This window comes from Macaca fascicularis, chromosome 3, assembly GCF_037993035.2.
Source record: "Macaca fascicularis isolate 582-1 chromosome 3, T2T-MFA8v1.1".
NCBI classification, from domain to species: Eukaryota; Metazoa; Chordata; class Mammalia; order Primates; family Cercopithecidae; genus Macaca; species Macaca fascicularis.
The window spans coordinates 13,377,328-13,399,187 of record NC_088377.1 but is presented as its reverse complement, the minus strand read 5'-3'; the positions used below and the strand labels follow the sequence as shown (position 1 = coordinate 13,399,187).

General features: G+C 40.9%; 2 protein-coding genes across 26 annotated transcripts in view; one reads left to right on the top strand and one right to left on the bottom strand.

The window, feature by feature from the left end:
* Window positions 1-19,983, bottom strand: part of GART (phosphoribosylglycinamide formyltransferase, phosphoribosylglycinamide synthetase, phosphoribosylaminoimidazole synthetase) — a 39,339-nt gene extending 19,356 nt beyond the window's left edge. For 3 of the 17 annotated variants that reach the window (XR_012432040.1, XR_012432039.1, XM_005548778.5), the window contains exons 1-11: window positions 18,530-18,585; window positions 15,656-15,841; window positions 11,621-11,716; window positions 10,977-11,151; window positions 9,101-9,212; window positions 8,239-8,307; window positions 7,502-7,627; window positions 5,701-5,788; window positions 5,378-5,463; window positions 5,026-5,194; window positions 1,907-2,138 (exon numbers count right to left, since the gene is read on the bottom strand). Coding sequence is in view for 15 of the 17 variants with exons in the window: in XM_005548778.5 (XP_005548835.3) it covers window positions 1,907-2,138; window positions 5,026-5,194; window positions 5,378-5,463; window positions 5,701-5,788; window positions 7,502-7,627; window positions 8,239-8,307; window positions 9,101-9,212; window positions 10,977-11,151; window positions 11,621-11,716; window positions 15,656-15,800 (1,298 nt within the window). In the remaining 2 variants the exon portion in view is untranslated. Of the gene's footprint in view, window positions 1-1,906; window positions 2,139-5,025; window positions 5,195-5,377; window positions 5,464-5,700; window positions 5,789-7,501; window positions 7,628-8,238; window positions 8,308-9,100; window positions 9,213-10,976; window positions 11,152-11,620; window positions 11,717-15,655; window positions 15,842-17,302; window positions 17,442-18,437; window positions 18,586-19,008; window positions 19,292-19,871 lie in introns of those variants that run through there. The other 14 variants (XM_015446887.4, XM_074034075.1, XM_045387767.3 and 11 more) reach the window with 14 other exon arrangements.
* SON (SON DNA and RNA binding protein) overlaps window positions 19,519-21,860 on the top strand; it is a 33,651-nt gene continuing 31,309 nt past the window's right edge. For all 9 annotated transcript variants that reach the window (XR_010585176.1, XR_012432033.1, XR_012432035.1 and 6 more), the window contains exon 1: window positions 19,519-19,629. Coding sequence is in view for 5 of the 9 variants with exons in the window: in XM_005548784.4 (XP_005548841.3) it covers window positions 19,553-19,629 (77 nt within the window). In the remaining 4 variants the exon portion in view is untranslated. The remainder of the gene's footprint in view (window positions 19,630-21,860) is intronic.

The following is a 21,860-nucleotide window of genomic DNA, read 5'->3' as shown; positions in this document are numbered from 1 at the left end:
AAAATGAAAATCAGGTTTGTAAAAACTGTACACAAAGTATCCCTAAATAAACTGAGTTCTTAATTGCAATAATATATAACTGTATCTGTTTCCTAATAGCTGAGGACAGTAAGAAACACTATGACAAAAGCAAAACCAGGCAAAGATATTCAGGGCATCACATTTCCTTCTGTATAGACCTACAAGTTGGAGCAGCACATTTAGAGATCAAATCCGTGAATGACACTGCAGATTTTGTAGTCTTCACTTGCAAAAATGAGAACTCTGGCCTGCTGGGATGCAGTGATACATGAATAAATATGTGTTTTATTAAAAACAAGCTGGCTTGCTTTTATAGAAGTGTCTTTTTAAAAAGCATACAAAATAAAAATAATAATAATAATTAAAAAAACAAGGTGCCAGAATACAGTTGAGTGCATTGGCAGTTAACTCAAATAAAGACAGCAGCCCAGGGTCACTCTCAGATAGGAAACAAAGACTGATTTTAAAAAACTCTTTCTCCGGTAGCAACTAACACTGTGGCATTTCAATTTTTCCATCTTTATAACTTAAATAATTCAGACTAGAATTGAGATTGCAGTCCCTTCAAACAGGTCATTTCAATGGACTCTAGTCATTTTTAAATGAAAAATAAATTTCTAGCATGGCATTTTAATGTTCTCGATTCTTGGAAAATGTTTAAACTTTACAGTATCTGCCTCTTGGTAACAGTATAGCTTGAATTAAGTTGGTAAAAAATTTTGTCTTAAAATTTATTCATTATCCGTAAATGAACTTCATGAACAATAGTAAATGTGATATATTTTTAAGAAATCAGGCCACGTGCAGTGGCTCACGCCTGTTAATCCCAGTACTTTGGGAGGCTGAGGCAGGGATCACCCGAGGTCAGGAGTTCGAGACCAGCCCGGCCAACAAGGTGAAACCCCATCTCTACCCAAAACACAAAAATTACCTGGGCACGGTGGCAGGCACCTGTAATCCCAGCTACTCGGGAGGCTGAGGCAGGGCAATCACTTGAACCCGGGAGGTGGAGGTTGCGGTGAGCCGAGATCACGCCACTGCACTCCAGCCTGGGTGACAAGAGCAAAACTGTCTCCAAAAAAAAAAAAAAAAAGAAAGAAAGAAAGAAAGAAATCAAAATACCCATTTCCAACTAAGACTTTATTGATTTTACAAGTCAACAGTTTGTACATACCAACAATGCATCAGTAAGAGGTCAAAAAATACATTTTAGTAACAGATACAAACGCAATAAAATGAGACTGTCAAAATTTATAGTATAATCAAATCAAATTGCAAAGTTAGATGACCAATATTCTCATCTCGAGTTCTTTGATAAAACCATGAACTATGTTTCAAATACAATACTATGTGATAAAGCAAGGAATAAACATCAGTATCAGGCCAAGTGCAGTGGCTCATGCCTATAATCCCAGCATTTTGGGAGGCCAAAGCAGGAGGATCACTTGAGCCCAGAAGTTTGAGACTAGCCTTGGCAGCATGGTGAAACCTCATCTCTACAAAAAATACAAAAAAATTAGCCAGGTGTGGTGGCCTGCGCCTGCAGTCCCAGCTACTTGGGAGGCTGAGGCATGAGAACTTGGGCGACAGAGGGAGATCCTGTCTCAAAAAGTTAAAAATTAAAAAAATACAAAATAAATAAAAATCAGTACCACTGTGATTTTGCTAAACTTTCCAAACTTAAGCTATCATGAAGTTTTTCCCATTTAATTTGAATATTGTTGTAACCAGTTTTGATTCAAACAAAATACAAACCAAGATCATATCAGTCCCATAGAGAGAAAAGAATACTGAATGACTTATTATACGGTCAATGAAGTGTTCTACATAGCCATTTAGGCCAGTTTCTGAAATGGCACTACAGCTAACTTGCTTAGAGTTTTACCTGGGCTGCTGGAGGAAAGCTATGGCACGAAAGCCAATGTCTTTCCTATAAATTGCTCCCTCAAACTTTATAGCTGCTAGTCCTTTCTTGGCTTCCTCGAGAGCTGATACGAGATTTTCCCGGATGGCTGTGACTGCAAGAACTCTACCCCCATGAGTTACTACTTTGCCATTTTTAAGGGCAGTGCCTGCGTGGAACACCTCCAGTCCTAGAGCTTGAGCCTCGGAAAACCCTAGAAGAGAGCATATTTGACATATGATTTGAAATAGCAATGGTATTTCACACTGTGAAGTGATTTATAATTTCCACAAGTTTTTTCTCTTTTCTAAAACTTGACTAGGTACGGTGGCTCAGGCCTCTAATCCCAGCACTTTGGGAGGCTGAGGCAAGGATTGCTTGAGTCCATGAGTTCGAGACCAGCCTGGGCAACAGAGCAAGACCTTGCCTCTACATACATACGTACATAAATAAATAATACCCAAGTGTGGTGGCACACACTGGCTGAGGTGGATCACTTGAATTTGGGAGTTTGAGGCTGCAGTGAGGTGTGATCGCACCACTGCTCCAAAAGCAGCAATAGAGTGAGACCCTGTCTCAAAATAAATAAATACATAAAAATTAAAAATTAAAGATCTTTATCTCACTTAAAAGAACCTTCCCTATCAGACAGGTCTTCTTTTATTTTTTGAGACTGAGTCTCATTCTGTTGCCAGGCTGGAGTGCACTGGCGCGATCTCACTGCAAACCTCTGCCTCCTGGGTTCAAGCAATTCTTCCTCAGCCTCGTGAGTAGCTGGGACTACAGGCATGCACCACCGTGCCCAGATACTTTTTGTATTTTTAGTAGAGACGGGGTTTCAAAATGTTGGCCAGGATGGTCTCAATCTTTTGACCTTCTGATCTGCCTGCCTTGGCCTCCCAAAGTGCTGGGATTATAGGCGTGAGCCACTGCGCCCGGCCCTGACAGGTCTTAATGCAATATAATAGTAAATAGATCTTTCTCCTAAGAACTGTCTGCTATTTTAGGATGACAACCTAAATTCTCGTGTTATCGTAAATCTCATTATAAAAGCAATTGTTTAATGAGGAAGAATGAAAAATCCTGCATCTGATCACATTAATCTTTTCCTTAAGACTAAGAGAACTTCCTTTTCTTTTTGAGAGAGATGCTCTGTCACCCAGGCTGGAGTGTGCAGTGGTGCGATCTCAGCTCACTGCAACCTCTACCTCCTGGGTTCAAGCCATCCTGTCACCTCAGCCTCCTGAGTAGCTAGGATTACATGCATGCACCACTATACTTGGCTAATTGTTTTTGTATTTTTAGTAGAGACAGGGTTTCACCATGTTGGCCACGCTGGTCTCGAACTCCTGACCTCAAGTGATCCGCCCGCTTCAGCCTCCTGAAGTGCTAGGATTATAGGTGTGAGCCACAGTGCCTGGCCTGTAAAGGAACTTGTTTTCATCATAGTTATTCAATTAAAGCTGCTTCTTTTTTCTTTTTCAATTTTTTTTTTTTAACCAGACCATGAGACTTAAGTTTCTTTCTTTTAAATATAACCAATATGATCAGTAAAATGCAAAACATAAGTAATCTTTTCAGTAATATAACACTTGTACCATTTTAAGACAAACTCGGCTTAAGTTTTGGGGTCAGCCCCAAATTCCTACCGCTTCATTGTATTTTGAATTATTTTAAGCTCTCAGATACAGCTTTATACTTAAAATATTATTAGACTATGTATTCTAAATTCTAAAGTGGCCAAAGGGGACAGTTTATATAAAGATAACACTTTTTCTTAATTTTTAGAAAAACATTCTTTTATCTCCCAGTGGTCTTCTTTTTCCATCTCTATTTCTCTTCTCGGCGTCCTATTTGGTAGTTTGTTAATATACATCTTCCGTGAGTGTTTTTACAACAGAAAGCCATTTAGTGATTCTGAATGGCTACTCTGCCTGCCAGTATCAGTAAAACTCAATATTGCTCTGGTATAACTATCACATACTTGTTATTTTAATCTTAGGGAAATTTCACCAATGCAAGGGATCTTGGTTCTGGCCCATTTCTTTCTTTGTCCATATTCAAAAGCAATCAGTTCCTAACTGCCTAGCTGCCATGCATGGGATTCATAAGGCAATGGACTTGGTGTCTGGGCAAGACAGTTTATGGGGTTGTTGAATTAAATACACTATTGGAGGCTGGACACGGTGGCTCACGCCTGTAATCCCAACACTTTGGGAGGACGAGGTGAGCGGATCACTTGAGGTCAGGAGTTCAAGACCAGCCAGGCCAACATGGTGAAACCCCATCTCTACTAAAAATACAGAAATTAGCTGGGCCTGGTGGTGCACACCTGTAATCCAGTTACTTGGGAGGCTGAGCCAGAAGAATCACTTGAACCCAAGGGGAGGTTACAGTGAGCCGAGCGTACCACTGCACTCTAGCCTAGGCGACAGAGCTAGAGTCCATCTCAAAAAAAAAAAAAAAAAAAAGGAAACCCCCAAATACACTACTGGAGCACTGAGAGTGGCCAAACTATAGCCTGCTAGGGGTTACAGAGGTCTGCCTTTGGACTTACGGCACTGGACCTTAGATTTAACATCATTTAACGAGATTTTTCACCTACTATAAAGAGAAAAAAAAAAAAAAAGGACAAACTGAAACTATTTGAATTTTACCATCCAAGTGACTATGGGGTGCACTGTAAACTGGGTGTCAAACCACACAAGACTGTATGCATTTGTGATAATTCAGAGTCCTAATCTCCAAAATGTATCTTATTGATATACTTTGCACTAATGTCCCTCTGACTCTCAGAGAATCTCATTATTACCCTGGCTCTAGGCAGGTGGAAGGCTGCACTGGGTGACACTCTGGAGATATGGTTCTGCCACTTATGTCTTCCTTGCACAGGAAGGAAAATCAACGGTTCTTTGAATATAGTAATTGTGGATATTTGAACACACATATCCAATAAGCAACATGGTTAGGTTAGGACCCTCTGAAAGGTTTCTGATGGCTTCACACTCTTATCAAGAGCAAGCCTTAGTGTGGGAGGGAGGTCTGCTGTGGTGCTGGCACTTGTCACATTGTACTCCACCCTCTTGCTCCCTGACACTCACCTGTTATCTCTACACCCTTGGTGTAGTCTCCAGGATAACCTTTACTTGCCATGACAACAGTTAGGGCGGTGTGGTTTTCTAGCCAAACAGGCAGAGATGTGCAGAGCAGTCCATTTAAGGTGGACTGAATCACTTCATAAAGATCACTTTTAAGAAGTGGGAGGATTACCTGGAAAAACATAATCCACATGGCAGGTGAGATAAATGTTAGTTTTTCTTAAACATTGTATTCACTGGGGTACTAGCAGAACTTGCACCAACTTCCCAAAGGTAATTACTTCCAGGCTGATAAATTCCAAGATTAAAATAACACGTATCTTCTACTAAGTAATACTTCGATATTTTTACCCACTTGGCACTCTGGATCACCAAAACGGCAATTAAACTCTAGAACTTTTGGGCCATCCTTGGTCAGCATTATTCCAGCATAGAGAATACCTTCATTTAAAAAAAAAAAAAAAAGAGAGAGAGAAAGAAAATCGATAATGAAGACACTGTATTACAAATATAAAATCTACTACATAAACTTCTAATAATCAAAGTTTAGGAAAAATCATAAACATTAAAAAAATGGTCCATTAAAAACTGATGAAAAAAAGAGAATGGAAAATAAGTTTTATCAAAAGTGCAAAGTTACTCTACAGGTGGCTTCCATAGTAACGTGAGTGGGCCTACCTGTATATGGAGTACCCTCTTGCTGCATGCCATCCACTGTCCTCTGAAGAACAGTATCTTTAATTTTTAGTAATAGATCATTAGAAACCTGGAGAACATGCAGAAACACTTAAATGTAACAGGTAACTTAAAAAGTCTAAGAGGTATTACATGGGACAACAGAAGGGGATGATGAGGATAACTCATTTTTTTACTACCTGAAACAGGCTGAGCACTTTGAACTTGAAAGATTTAAACTTTCTCAACCTTCACAATGACATCAAGTAGGTATTTTAGCTTTATGATTTTCAAGAACACACACCTTTAAAAGAACTAGCCAAAAATAATTTCCCAAAACCTAACAGAAATGAAAGAAGTTCTCTCCTACCCTAAGGCTTCTTTGTATCTTTCCCAGTATATGCTGCATATTTCATAAGCCTATATAGGTTAAGAATCTGGACTTATGAATATAATTGTAAAAATTAGACCCCGAGATAGTTCCTAGAATCCACTATTACCAAATGGTAGTTTTAATACAAGTGTTGGGATTACAGGTGTGAACCACCATGCCTGGCTGGCCTATACTTATGAAGTCTTTAAAAAAAAAAAAAGAAGTTTATTTTTAATCTTTCTTTTTTTGAGGTGGAGTTTTGCTCTTATTGTCTAGGTTGGAGTGCAATGGTGCAATCTTGGCTCACCACAACCTCTGCCTCCTGGGTTCAAGTGATTCTCCTGCCTTAGCCTCCGGAGTAGCTGGGACTATAGGCATGTGCCAACGTGCCTGGCTAATTTCTGTATTTTCAGTAGGGACGGGGTTTCTCCATGTTGGTCGGGCTGGTCTCAAACTCCTGACCTCAGGTGATCCACCCGCCTCGGCCTCCCAAAGTGCTGCAATTACAGGTGTGAGCCACCATGCCCAGCCTATTTTTAATCTTTTAAGCAAGAAAAATATGTAAAGGGGCACTATATTAGCACAAACAATTATGAGTATCATCAATGAAAAGAACAGATGAGTTTCTGGATTGCTAACCTACTGGTAATATATGCCAAGAACACAAATTCCTAATAAAAACTGTGTAGAAGGCCAGGCGTGGTGGCTCACACCTGTAATCCCAGCACTTTGGGAGGCCGAGGCAGGCAGATCACAAGGTCAAGAGATCGAGACCATACACTGGCCAACATGGTGAAACCCCACCTTTACTAAAAATACAAAAATTAGCCTGGCGTAGTGGTGTGCGCCTGTAGTCCCAGCTACTCGGGAGGCTGAGGCAGGAGAACTGCTTGAATCCGGAAGGTGGAGGGTGTAGTGAGCCAAGATCTCTCCATTGCACTCCAGCCTGGTGACAGAGCGAGACTCCGTCTCAAAAAACAATAACAAAAACTGTGCAGAAATTGTTTGGAAACGTGTTCTCTGTTATGAAGTAGAAAGATCAGAACAAATTCTGATCTGACTTGGTTCTCAATTCACATCACATACACACAGATACACACAGACAACACTTTTGTGCTGAACCACGGATATCCAAAGATGAATCCAAGACCACAACAGGCTCCCATGTGTTAAAAATTGGGTGTAGAGAGGAGGGAATAGGAGGATCTATTCAATCCACACTACAGATTGGTTTATTTTGGTTCTTCAAAAAAGGCTTTTAGGAAAAGTTATTTTTAGAGACCAGAAAAGATACTCTTCATTTAATTGCTGATTAGTAACAATTTATAGCAACAAACAAACAGAAAACAAAACAAAATATAAAGTATCATCTAAGAGTTCTCTGAGAAAATCAAACTACTACAAGACTTCAGCAGAGTCTTCAGGAAGTACCTGAGGGGCCGGACAATAGGCTCCCATTCCCCCTGTGTTAGGGCCGCCATCTCCCTCCAGTAATCGCTTATGGTCCTGCGCCGGTGGCATGGGGGCCACAGTCTTGCCATCAGTGAAGCACAGACACTATAAAGAAAACAAAATAGTCCATTTATGTTAACTGTGAAAAAGTAAAAAAAGAAATTTAGTAACGCAAACTATATGTCCCTTAGTTCTTTGAGGAAAAGTTTTTTTTTTTTTTTTTTAAACAGAAAAATGAACTAAAACATCAATAACATTAAGCTACATACATCAAGAATCACAATGTACTCAACTTCTGAAGGATTTGTAATTTTTGGGTAAGTTAGAAAAAAACCAAGCTACTCTCAAAGTAAAAGATTTCAACCTTTTCGCCACTTTAAGTTTCCAGGCATTAAAACTTGGTTTAAGGTGACTTTATTTATTTTGCAATAAACTGTATGTGAAAGAAAAAGCATGAATGTTTGAATTAATTCAGAACCTCAATAATGTGTGATATAAGTCCAAGTGCCCCACTAACACACTAGGGATGACTAACAGAGGATCAATTCTTTTTTCATTTGCACCCCCCAACAATAAAAGTATACAAATTCCTTTGTAACTGCTGGGTTTACGTTTCTAGATGAAGCAACCAGAGTATATCAAGTCTTTTCTGGGGTACATAGGTCAGATGACAGCTTCTTACACACTATAAAAGCCAAAAAGATGGATATACATACAGACACCTCTTCTCCGTCAAGAAGTTCTTCAATGACAATTGTTTCTCCGGCTGCCCCAAAGGCTTTCTCCTGATTGTAAGTTTTTTTTTTTTTTTTTTTTAAAAAAAAAGAGGTTTGGTAAGTTTTCAATATTTACTTAGTTGACTTTTAGCATTATCTAGCATTTGTATTATGAACCAGTGAGTACTGCAATTTTTCTTTCCCTTTCAGAAAGACTCAAAGGGAACATATAAATGTTTCCTATTTTTAATGTGGCAATAGTGTAGCAAACACTGGTATAGATGGAATAAACATATCTCTAATATTCTCCTGAAGATTTGGTGATCCAGTTTCAAATAACGTATGGGAAAAACAGATGTTTTCATTATCACCACTTAATCCTCACTTCTGATTATAATTATACATGTTTGGCTGTAATAACTATACTAAAGAATGCCTGTGAAAGTAGATTTCTACAAGGACAGAAAACCCACAACAACAAAGATCGATCACGAAAGACAAAGCATATTCATTCATTAAGTTACTTCTCTTAGACCCGGGACACATGGGACAAATACTTTTGTCCTCACGGATGGACATAATTTATTTATATGTTTTAGAGTCTGAGGATTTTCTTTCAGTGGCAGACAACAAAGGATGTTACAATTTACTTCAAAATAATACAATCATGGTTTAGTTTACCATGTAAATCTGTAATAACTATTTTGTAGAGATGGATTATAACATATGGAATTATAAAAAATAACTTACCCATGTGTTTGCAAAATAGATTTTCCTTATTGTGAGGAACATTTTTTAAACTTAAAAGGGTATTTATTCAGTATGAATAGAAAGGTAAATTTTTTCAAAAGACTCAGCCTACCTGCATGATCTCTTGTACAGCTTTGCAGGCCTCTTCTTTGCTCTTTGCAACAATCACCCCTTTTCCAGCCGCAAGACCACTGGCCTTCACAACCAAAGCAGGGAAGTCTGCACTGTAAAGACAGAGTAATCTTCAACATCCAACAAAATGCTACAACTCAAGATTTTAAAATGCTGTGGGATTTTGTAACGATACGCTATAGCAATGACTGAAAAGCAGAATGAAAAAAATTACTTATCATTTCAACACATTTTGATGTACTTCCCACCAGGATGTTTTCCCCTACATATTTCTTTATAGTTGTAATCATACAGTACCTATAACTTTGCTTTTTTCATTTATCATGAGATTATATAGGCAATATCTTTGAAGAATAGGTGTATAGAGTACATATGGTATAATCTCTAAGATACAAAGTAGCAAACAGTACTCTCATTCAAGTAGAAAATGCAGCTATATAACAACAAGCATACACAGACCATTTCTGGGAGTACACATACTAAATTATCAAGTGGGCCTGGGGGTCTGGAAGGAGACTTACCCAAAGTAAGTAACAAAACTGTTACTTGCTCAAGGCATCTGGCTACTAGGAAATGATAATATTCAGTGTTTAAGAAACTCTGTAGGATATGAATGGAAAAAAATGAAACTGATACAACTGAAAGGAAAACATACCAGGTAGCAGAAATGTCAACAAAAAAAGGGCAAAGGCATGTGTCTACTAACACTCATTAATTGCTCAATGCTTTCCACGTAGTAGAGAACAAAGGATGCTTAATTTTGAAATCTAAAATTGCAATAGTGGTGGCAGATGACCAAGTGATGATTACTCACTCTGGTTAATTATTTATGATAAAAAAAAAAAATCAATGTTCTTTATGTTGTAAGATGCCACCGTGTTTGTCAATCTGGCTGTGAGGCCTAGTGTGATGGCTCACGCCTGTAATCCCAGCACTTTGGGAGTCAGAGGGACGTGGATCTCTTGAGCTCTAGAGTTTGAGACCAACCTGGGCAACATGGTAAAACTCAGCCTTCTATAAAAAATACAAAAACTAGCTGGGAGTGGTGGTGTGTGCCCATTGTCCCAGCTACTTGTGAGACAGAGGTGGGAGGATTGCTTGAGTCCAGGAGGCAGAGGTCGCAGTGAGCCAAGATCACACCACTGCACTCCAGCCTGGGTGACAGAAAGAGACCCCGTCTCAGACTGGGGGGATGGTGGGGGCGGGGACCCAAAAACCAAAAACATGGCTGTGAAAAGAGAGCAAAACTGCAGAACCAAGTGTATTTTACCCCCGAGGAGCTACTCAGATTTTATTAAACATGTCACCTTCCTGCAAGGCCACAAGATCGTATAAACTCTATATGCATAGAATCCCATTTTATTTTGGTTCTGGAAAAAGACAACCCACATAATATTTATTGAGAAAGCTTTTTCCATAATTATTTTACCATAATCTTGTGACAGCCTAAGGACCTAGCATTACATTTTCAACACAGAAGTAACCTGTATATTTATTTAATTTTTTTGAGACAGGCTCTCACTCTGTCACCCAGGCTGCAGTGGAGTGGCGCAATCCTGGCTCAGTGCAGCCTCCGCCTCCTGGGTTGAAGTGATCCTCCCACTTTGGCCTTTAGAGTAGCTGGGACTACAGGTGCACACCACCATGCCTGGCTATTTTTTTTTCTGTATTTTTTGTAGAGACAGGGTTTTACCATGTTACCCAGGTTGGTCTCTAACTCCTGAGCTCAAGTGATTCACCTGCCTCGGCCTCCCAAAGTGCTAGGATTACAGGTGAGCCACCGCACCTGGCCATTGACCTGTGTATTTAAATATCACAACTAAACAACTGTCCTTCACAGGCAACCATTTACCTACCTCATAATGAAGCTGCAGGCCTCTTCAGGTTTGGTGAAAGCCTTCCATTGCGCAGTTGGGATTCCATGTCTGTCCATAAACTCTTTGGCAAACCTTTTGCTGGACTCTAACTGAGCCGCTTCTGCTGTTGGGCCAAAGCATCGCACTCCTGCAGACGTCAGGTTCCCAACAATCCCTGTGGATGAAAACAGTAGCCTTAGGTGAACCAAGGTCTCCCCAGGAACTTTTCAGCCTGAAGATGAATTAGTATCAGACTATATCTACATCTAGACAAGGCAGATGACTGGTGGCAGAGGATAACTAACTTTTTCATGTTGTCTACTGGATAGACATAAAATGCTACTAACGTTATTCAAATCTATCAAAAGTTGTTATATTTGCATATATGGATTATTAAACACACACCAGAATACAGCAGAATAAAGACATATAAAATGTTTTCCATGGCTGCAAATTTGATCTCTAACTTATCATATAATTGATGCTTGGGAAAAAAAATCTAGACTCCATGAATTTCGAGAGTGAAAGTTCTTTTTCCAATATAATATTACAAATTCTCATCTGTAAACTAAATTGGATTAGATGATCCCTAAGCTCCTGTTTGCACTGAATATACTGCAACAATAAACAGAAACAAACTTTACCAGCAGCCAGAGGTGCTTCTGGTCCAACAACTACGAATTCAATTTTCTCCTCTTTGCAGAATTGAGCAAGGGCAGTGTGGTCACTGGTTGAGATGGCTGTAAACAGAAAAAACACTGCATTTACAAAAACATTCCTCTTAAGTAAACTAAGAGTCTCACTAAAAACAAAGTTCTGTAATTTTGTATGCTTGTTATCTGTTGGTTTTCTTATAATGGCAGAGATGACAGTTTCAACATTTGAAATTCAGACGAGGGTGCATTAGGCTAACCAACAAAGCTCAGTTCTCAGTTCTCATTGTAGACAGATGAAAACACCAATAAACTTCCCAAAAGAGCCATAAAGTACCATCTCCATGATATTGTTCATGTCACTAATATTGATCACGTATTAAACAAAAAACATACCATAAGATATATTCAGAAATTGGTCTTTTAATGTCAATCATTCAATTATACTAAAAATCCACTATGTGCTAGGTACTATCTTCAGCACTGGTATTAAGATGTCAACACGGCTGGGTGCAGTGGCTCACGCCTATAATCCCAGCACTTTGGGAGGCCGAGGTGGGTGGATCACCTGAGGTCAGGAGTTTGAGACCAGCCTGAACAACATAATGAAACCCCGTCTCTACTGAAAACACAAAAAGTAGCTGGGAGTGGTGGCAAGTGCCTGTAATCCCAACTACTCGGGAGGCTGAGACAGGAGAATCGCTTGAACCAGGGAGGCGGAGGTTGCAGTGAGCCGAGATCACGCCATTGCACTCCAGCCTGGGTAACAAGAGTGAAACTCCGTCTCAAAAAAAAAAAAAAAAAAAAAAAAAGATGTCAACACAAGCAAGTTCCCTATACTTAACATGTTTACAATCCGCTGTAGGAATGCTGGGTAATAAATATACAAACAAAAGAATAGCAAATATGAACAAATTAAGCAAATTTGATATGGAGAGAATTGAGAGGCTATTTCAGGTTGAGACAGGAGGGATCTCTTTGGGGCAGAGCTGTTTAAGCTAAGAACTCAACGACACTTTTAAGAGGAACCTCTCTTTTCCAACCTACAAGTCAGGTAAATTTTCCTCTGTGGACTTCTAAGTAACTAGTGGTAGAATCAACCACAACTGAACATCGTTTGGCTCCATAGGTGCTCTCCTGCTTCACTGTGTCTGGACCACTATTTGTTAAGTCAGCTGAAGTCTACAAACACTCTGCCATTGGTAGAGTGCAAGAAGTGGTATTTGTGAGGTACAGTTGTCCCTCCTTATCCTTGGAAGACACATTCTAAGACCCCAGTGGATGCCTGAAACCACAGTGCTGAACCCTATATATAGTATGTTTTTTCCTATATATAAATACCTATGATAAAGTTTAATTTACAAATTATGCACAGTAAAAGATTAACTATCGCTAATACTAAAATAGAACAATTATAACTATATGCCAGCATCAGCTTTGGAGCCACTATTAAGTAAAACAGGGTTACCTGAGCACATGCACTGAGATAACATGATAGTCAATCTGATAACCGACAGGGTGACTAAGTAACAACATGGATATGCTGGACAACAAGATTCACCTATCAGGTTGGATGGCACAAAATTTCATCATGCTATGCTAGACTGGTGTGCAATGTAAAATTTATGAATTATTTCTGAAATTTTCCATTGAATATTTTTGGACTACAGCTGACTGTGGGTAACTGAAACTGTGGAGAGTGAAATTGTGGATAGGCTGGTGACTACTGTATAGGGTCCAAGTCCAGAAAAGGTAGGGTCCTCAATCTGTAGCAACTACCTGACTGTGATTAGGATGGAGTACCATGCACTTTGGATTAGTGGTCCTGAACACAACTAGGCTGAGCAGGGTCAACTATTATCAGTATAGAAGAGGGCAACAAGAGGAAGAGGTCTCTTAGTAGTTTTACAAGACTACTTGTAGTAGTCTCATGACAATCTTAAGAGATTTTGATGGGCTGGCCTGTATGACCTCAATTGCACATAAACTGTCCCAATTCTCTAATAAACAGATATAATACCTCACCCCTAGAACTAAGATCCCAGAAAAGGAGGTATTTTCTAATTTGTCTTTTTCTTATTCTTTTTGGTCTTATATACATGCCACTATCCTCTCACAGTTTGTGGCTTGCTGGGTCCATGCTCTTTTTTCCATAAATACTATGTGCCACATAGGGAACTAAGCACTGTGTACACCATGCAAAACAAGACAGACAAGTTCCTTGCCCTCATGGAGCTTACATTCTAGAGATTATATTCTAGTGGGGGAAAAGAACATAGGAGACAGACAATAGTGAGGTAAAAACAAACACAGACATTCATGATCATAAACAAATGAAATGGGGATGGACATTTGCTTTTAGTAAGAAACTGTAGGAGAGATATAATTAAGGAGGCTAACATTTTAGTGGAACTCTGAATAATGAGACAGTCATGGTAAAGGGTGGGAACAAATATAAAGTCCAAGGCAGCAAGCTTCTGCTTGGGAAACTGGTAGGACAGCATTGATAGGGTACACTGAAAAGAGAAAAAGGGATATAAAAGATCAGGCTGGAAGAGCAGGCAGAACACAGACTGCACGAAGGGCTTTGTAAGGCATGGAAAGGAGTTTGAGTTTTATTCTAAGTATTATTAGAGTACTGAGGAGTTTCTGAAGCCACTGACAAGCTTAATGTAGGATATGAACTGACAATTTTTTCATTTTTGTCAATTAAGAGATAAGGGTGGAGGCCGGGCACGGTGGCTCATGCCTGTAATCCCAGCACTTTGGGAGGCCGAGGCGGGCAGATCACCTGAGGTCAGGAGTTGGAGACCAGCCTGACGAACATAGTGAAACCCGGTCTCTACCAAAAATACAAAAAATTAGCCAGGTGTGGCAGCATGTGCCAGCTACTCGGGAGACTGAGGCAGAAGAATCGCTTGAACTCAGGAGCCAGAGGTTGCAGTGAGCTGAGATCATGCTACTACACGCCAGTATGGGTGACAGAGTGAGACTCTGTCTCAAAAAAAAAAAAAAAAAAAAAAAAAAAAAGAGAGAGAGAGAAGGGTTGAGATCTATCTATTAGAGTTACAACTGTTAAAAACTTTGTTTTTTGAGACACGGTCTCTCTTACTCTGTTGCCCTGGCTGTAGTGTAGTGGCAAGATCACAGCTCACTACAGTCTTGACCTCCTGGGTGCAAGCAATCCTCCCACCTCAGCCTCCGAAGTAGCTGGCACTATAGATGGGCACCACCATGCCTGGCTAATTTTTGTATTTTTTTTGTAGAGATCGGGTCTCACTACGTTGCCCAGGCTGGTCTCAAACTCCTGGGCTCAAGAAATCCTTCTACCTTGGCTTCCCAAAGCGCTGGGATTATAGGTGTGAGCCACTGCACGTGGCCAGAAAGTTGTATTTAATAGCAATACTAAACTTTTCATTTACAAAAATACACATCAAAAATGCCTTTAATCTGTATTAGGCACTTATTACTTTTCCAATGGATGTGTTTTATCAGGTTTACAACAGTTTAAGATAAGGAAATGCCATATTCTGAACAATAGGTTACCTTAAGTTTATAACATAGGACAAGCATTCAAATTACCAAATAAATTTTAAGGTCAAGGAAAGCACTCAACCCTGAAGAGCAATCTATATTTTATTTTATTTTATTTTTTGAGACAGAGTCTTGCTCTGTCGCCCAGGCTGGAGTGCAGTGGCGTGATCTCGGCTTACTGCAAGCTCCGCCCCATGGGTTCACACCATTCTCCTGCCTCAGCCTCCCGAGTAGCTGGGACTACAGGCGCCGCCACCACGCCCAGCTAATTTTTTGTACTTTTAGTAAAGACGGGGTTTCACCATATTAGCCAGGATGGTCTGGATCTCCTGACCTCATGATCCACCAGTCTCGGCCTCCCAAAGTGCTGGGATTACAGGCATGAGCCACTGTGCCCGGCCTATCTTTATTATTATAAAGCACAGATATGGTTGACAGCATACCATTAATAACAAATCATAACAATTACTCCCCACTTTAAAACATGATTACCGTTATTTGAAATCTTTTCAGAGCAGGCAGTGCCTGCGTTTCCTGGGGCAACCAACACTTGTTTGACATGATGAGACTGTGCAAGTTTCCAGGCCAGCGTATGTTCCCTTCCTCCACTGCCAATTATAAGTACTCGGGCTGCCATTGCTCTGTCTGTAAAGCAGAAATTCCAAAGGAAAATGAAACCTGCAGAAAGAAAACCACAATTGGTATCTTAGGATGCACATTTTAGAAACCCAGGGATGGGCATGGGGGCTCATGCCTGTAACCCCAGCACTTTGGGAGGCCGAGGCGGGTGGATCATTGAGGTCAGGAGTTTGAGACCAGCCTTAGCCAACATGGCAGAGCCTCATCTCTACTAAAATATAAAAAATAGCCAGGCATGGTGGCGGGTGCCTGTAAATCCCAGCTACTCAGGAGGCCAAGGCAGGAGAATTGCTTGAACCTAGGAGGCAGAAATCGCAGTGAACCAGGATCACGCCACTACACTCCAGCCTGGGCAACGTAGCAAGACTCCATCTCAACAACAAAAAAAAGAAATCCAGATTTGTAAATATAATTTAAGTAATCATTTGTACTCATACAAATTACATTTTCATCCAATGATTCATTTTTGAAAAACTGGGATTGATAATTTGAGAAATATGACTGTGGTCACAAGGGTAAGGGAGGTATTTCAAAAAGAAGGCAGGCTGGCCTAGAGAGCTAGGTTAAGGAGTCAAATGATGACTCTCAGCTCCTTATGTGATAATCTCCCTTCTCTGGGCTTCACTTCAAAAAGATTTAATAATCATCATGCCTTACTTATGAAATGAATCTTCATGTTTTAGACTCAAAATGTATTACAAAATATCAATTTTTAAACCTTGAAATCTTAACGATAATCAGATTATCATAAATTGAAGGATATACTGAAAACGGGTAAGCAACTTTACACAAAAAGGGCCACATGGTTCTGTCAAACTACTCGACTCAGCCACCTTAGCAGGAAAGCAACCAAATATAATACATAAATGAATCAATGTACCAATGTCCAGGAAAACTTAATTGACCCATAAACAGGCAGTGGGTCAGAGGTCACTGTTGCCTATCAGTACTTTAAGTAGTAGGAAACCATCAAAGGTTTGTAACAAATAAGCATGACTCGCTTTCAATACAACTTTATGTACGGATACTATAATTTGAATTTCATAAAATTTTCACATGTCACAAAAACCTCATTTATTTCCTGTTCTTTTTCTCAATCATTCATATCTGGTGAGCTGTACAAAAGCAGGCAGCAGCAGGATTTGGTATGTGGGCCATAGTTTGCTGATTCCTAATTCAAATAGTGCAATATGCTAGAAAATTGAGAGAGAAGGCAAAAATCAAATTACAACTCATTTCGCTTTAGTTCTGGCACCTGAGACTTAGAAGGATGGATACAACAGCAGTGTAACCTAGGAGATTAACTGAAATGGTATTTATAAATAAGCACAATCTAGCACTCAGCAGTAGTAAATGTTAACTTGTTACATTTACTTACCACAAGGCAAACTGGTAACAGAAAAAGAAAATTGAAAACTTCTTTTGATGATGTTGGGATTACATATATTAAGAAAAATGTAAGCTGACAATATATACAACTAACATTTTTTGAGCACTTACCTTGGGCAGGGTAAAATGCTTGTCATGAAAGAATCCTATGAAGGATATACTATGACTATCACCAATTTGCAGGTAAGACAAGGAGGCCCAGATAGGTAAATAACTTGCTGGAGGTCACACAGGTAAGAGGGGGTAGAGCCTAACAGAAACAATCTTGCTTTAGATTCTCTCAAGTGAAACGATGATCATTAAAAATTTGAGAAAGGAAAAAAAACCCTGTTAAATTACAGTCTCGGAAGGAAAAGCTATTTTAGTGTAATGGGAAAACACATTTTACTTGCCATGCGTATCTGAAATAAACAGTTTTTTGGTTTTTTTTTTTAGACAGAGTCTCGCTCTGTCGACCAGGCTGCCGGGCAGTGGCGTGATCTCGGCTCACTGCAACCTCAGCCTCCCGAGTTCAAGCGATTCTCCCGCCTCATAGCCTCCCAAGTAGCTGAGATTACAGGAGTGCGCCGCCACACCTGGCCAATTTTTGTATTTTTAGTAGCGACGGGGTTTCACTATGTTGGCCAGGCTGGTCTCAAACTCCTGACCTCCAGTGGTCAATCCACCTTGGCCTCTCAAAGTGCTGGGATTATATCACATATGGCCAGAAACAAACAGATGTTTAAATCTAGAGCAAATGTTACATCTTTAGTTTGAATATACTAGTAGAGTGGGAAAATTCTCCTGTTTAGTGAAAACAGCGTTACGACCCAGTAGTGAGGACGCCTGGGCTCCAGAGTCACACACAGCGCCTTGGCCTGGGTAGAGACCCTGCCCCACACTAGCAGGGAGACTCTGGGGGACTTCACTAACCTTGGGCCTCATTCATCAGAATGGGTAACATAAGGAGAATAAGACAGGCAAATAAAGCCACATCGGAGGATACGGAGAATAAAGCAGAAACCAATTACAAAATTAACCAAGTAATCTGTTAGAGACAACGGGTGCATAAAGAGAAAATCTGACAAAGTACACCAATTTAGGGTTATGTTCTAAAAATGCATAAAGACACAAAAAGGCCTTGACATCTTAGAAAACAGGAAGAGTAAAAGAGCAAACAGAAACTTCGCCTAACAGTAACAAGTGAAAAGCACATGGTCAACCCCCACCCACCGCATTTACAAACACCACGAAAATTTCTACAAACCAGTTTCTACGGTTTCACTCAGTTCCCGATCTTAAATCCCCAAACCAAAGCCTAAGCGCGCGCTGTGTAAAAGCTGAGGGGGCTTTACGCACCAACACCAGGCTGCCACCTGGCTCCCGCGCACCCGCTCGCCGGAAGTGGGCCCACTGGGACCGGCGCGGGACCAGCGCGGGACCAGCTCGGCACCGCCCCTCACCGCCCCGCCCCGCGGCGGCTTCCCTGCCCCATTGGTCCGCGCGGCCCTAGGTCTCCGCGGCGAGAATCTAGTGATTCCCTCCCGCCCTGGGCGCGGCCTGACTGCTCCCCAGCCAAGACACCCAAGCTCTAGCACGTTCATAATGTGACAGTGGTATGGGGTGCCACGCAGTGTTTCCAGGAGCTCCGAGGGGGAGCGCCAAAATGCTAAACCCATTCTTAGCCAATTGTGCACCGCTCACGAGTCAGAGCTGACCAGCTACCGCGGAAAAATCTCGTGACACGCCTGACTCCTGATGAGAGTAAAATAAACCAGGCTTTGAATGCCGGTCACTTAGGACATCCGGCCTAAAATGAGGCTGGTTATACGACGCACTGGGGGAGACACAGGGCTACAGCGAGTTCTTCCTTCGCATCCCAGCGGGGGCGGGGGCTGAAAGATTTTCTCCCGGATGCATATCCCTGTCGAAACTGAACTTGGCGCCACCTGCGAGCGCCTGGAAGCCCTATGTTAAACACTGGGTTGCCCTTCTTGCTCCTCTTCCTCCTGGCCTTTAATCTCAGGCGCTTAGCAAGCCTCCTAAGGCTTCCAAACACTGCTGGGTACTGACAACTTAGGCGGACACAGTCGCCTCAAGAGAGACGACTCCTGTAATGGCGCCTGCGTCAGACACTAACATGGCGGACATAGTCGTGCGCGGCGCAAACGTCAGCACCTCTACCCCAGCCGCTCAGAAACAGCGGAGGAGAGCAGGGCCGTGCTCACTGATTGGTCCCTCGGTGGAGCGGGCCGGACCGGGCGTTCCCTTTGGAGCCAATCAGAAAGGCGAGAGACCGAATTGGCCGCTGCGCCTCCTCCCGAGGCATGCTGGGAGCCTGGAGGACTAGCGAGGAGGAGTTGAGAGAACGGAGCGGACGCCATGGCGACCAACATCGAGCAGATTTTTAGGTCTTTCGTGGTCAGCAAATTCCGGGAAATTCAACAGGAGCTTTCCAGGTAAACGCCTCCCAGATTCTTCTGCTCCCAGCGGACCGTTAGGGCCTCACCAAGCCTTCTTTGGCATCTTTCTTCGGAGACGCCGTCGTTCCTCGGCTCAGGCCCCGCCTGGGCCTGGGATCCATTTTCCGGGCCCCCCCCAACCGCCCCCCCAGCCGCTCCCTTCCTTTCCCCTCGAGGAACTTCGCCTTTTCCGAGGTAACCCCAGACTCCCTGTTTTAGAACCGAGTTAAGATGCTCACCCTTCTCCCCTGTTTGGTTCCCCCCTGCCGTTTAGCTACTCGTAGGCCCGGTTGTCCGCCAGGGACGGGCCTAGTTCCTTCCTCAGCTCCTCCTCCGCCGCCGCGTGTCCCCTCCCCCTCTCCGCCTCCGCGGATTTTGCCGGCCGGTGCCTATGACCGGAAAGGGTCTCTAACGGCCGTTTCTTGAGTAATCTTAAATCCTCTTTATTATTGCGAGCTTCAGAGCGCTTGGGGGTCTGGATCTATTAATAAGATTATTCGGAGCCTAGTGTCCTGTAGTGTCTATCAGCCGTTCTAATAGTTAAATGTTTCAATTAAAACTAACTCAAACTAATATTTGCTACTTTGTTAAAATACTCGAGATGACGTTGGAAGGGGACTTTGAAATGGTAGTGATTAATTACAGCAAGTGAAAGTGGACTTTGTGTGTAGGTCTGTTATTTTCTTGCTACCCCTGCCCCAGTTGACACGCTGTTTTTGTCGTTGCTGGTAGACTTTACATAATTTGCGCTTGGCTTCACAAAATTTGAAGGCGAAGAGGTTGTTAAAGAAATGGTTGTTTAGTCAGGAAAATAGTGTATCATGTTCAGCGGTTGTCTTTCGGTATTAGCTTTGTGTAAGATACTCAGTTCTTTAAAGTACAGAGGTAGGAAAGAGATCTTGAAACGTAAATGTTCCGAGTTCGAATGTTTTTAATTGTATTTTAAAAGTTGAGTGCAAGAGCAGTACGTGAATTTGAAAATGGGCCGAAAACCAGTTGTAAGTGCCCAAAGTAATACAGGATTATTAGGGCAATGATGTATTATTGCTAGAATCATCACTTTTGCAGAATGTTTTGTTTTTTAAGTGGAAATAGATCCACTCACATTGCTTTTTAAATATCTGTGATATTGCTAGTAGTGTTTTAGGATGAGAAGAGACCCGAGCTTAGAGAATATAATTTTCCTGACAAATCTTGCTGGATGCTTTAAGTAGTTGTTTGCTTAGTTTAACAAGCTGTGTTTTTGTAGCTTTTAAAAGCTAGTCTTTCCTTTAGAAAATGAGTGTTTTATTATAGAGAATTTAGAAGAAATGAAAAAGAAAAGAAAAAACTCACATTATTGATATTCTTATGTCATTTCCCCCCCCATGTATTGTGTGATATGTGATCATCTTGTATTGATCATTTTTCCAGCTAATACGTTGTTAACAAGTTTGTCCCTCCCATTCTGTCTTTTGGACTTATTCATGGCTGCATAGAATCCTGTTGTAGGAATATATTGTTGCATATTTAGGTGGTTTGAAATTTTCATTGCTTTTCAGTAAATGCAGTTAACAGTTGGTAGCTTTAAGATGAAATCATTACTTCCTTGTAGATTAACTTTTAAAACCATAATTACTTTTCTGATTTTCAGATTTGTCATAATTATGTATAAGTGCTTAGGAAAATTGTAAAATAAAGTGCTACAGAAAAGAATATCTAAAAATAATAGTAGACGAAGCACTTTATTACTAGAGGAATATGCAGTTTCTCTTCAAGCAACACACAATGCATTATCAGTCTGCAAACAAGTTTTTGATTATTTGCCATTTCAGTGAGCTATTTTTTTTCTCATCTGCTTTTATGTAAATTAGAGTATTGAGGCTGACAGATAGTTAAAACATGTTATCGAACTTTTGTTATAGATGGTGTGTAAGAATATGGCCTCTGGTTTGAGTACCAGCTTCACCTCTTAGTAGCTGTGTGACCTTCAGCTAAGTTTCTTCATTTATAAAAGAATAATAGTGGTGATCTTAGAGTTGTGTTAGGATTAAATGAGTTAATGTAGAACAGTATGACACTAGCTAGTAGTCAATAAATGTTAATTAATATAATTATAATTATACAATTCATTGTATTAGAAAACCAGATGTTCCTTGATAACATTTAGGTAACTCCTGAATTTTTTTTGGTTTTTCATCATTCAGACTTTTATCAGGTAGTGGAGCATAATTGTTTTATGTGTTTTC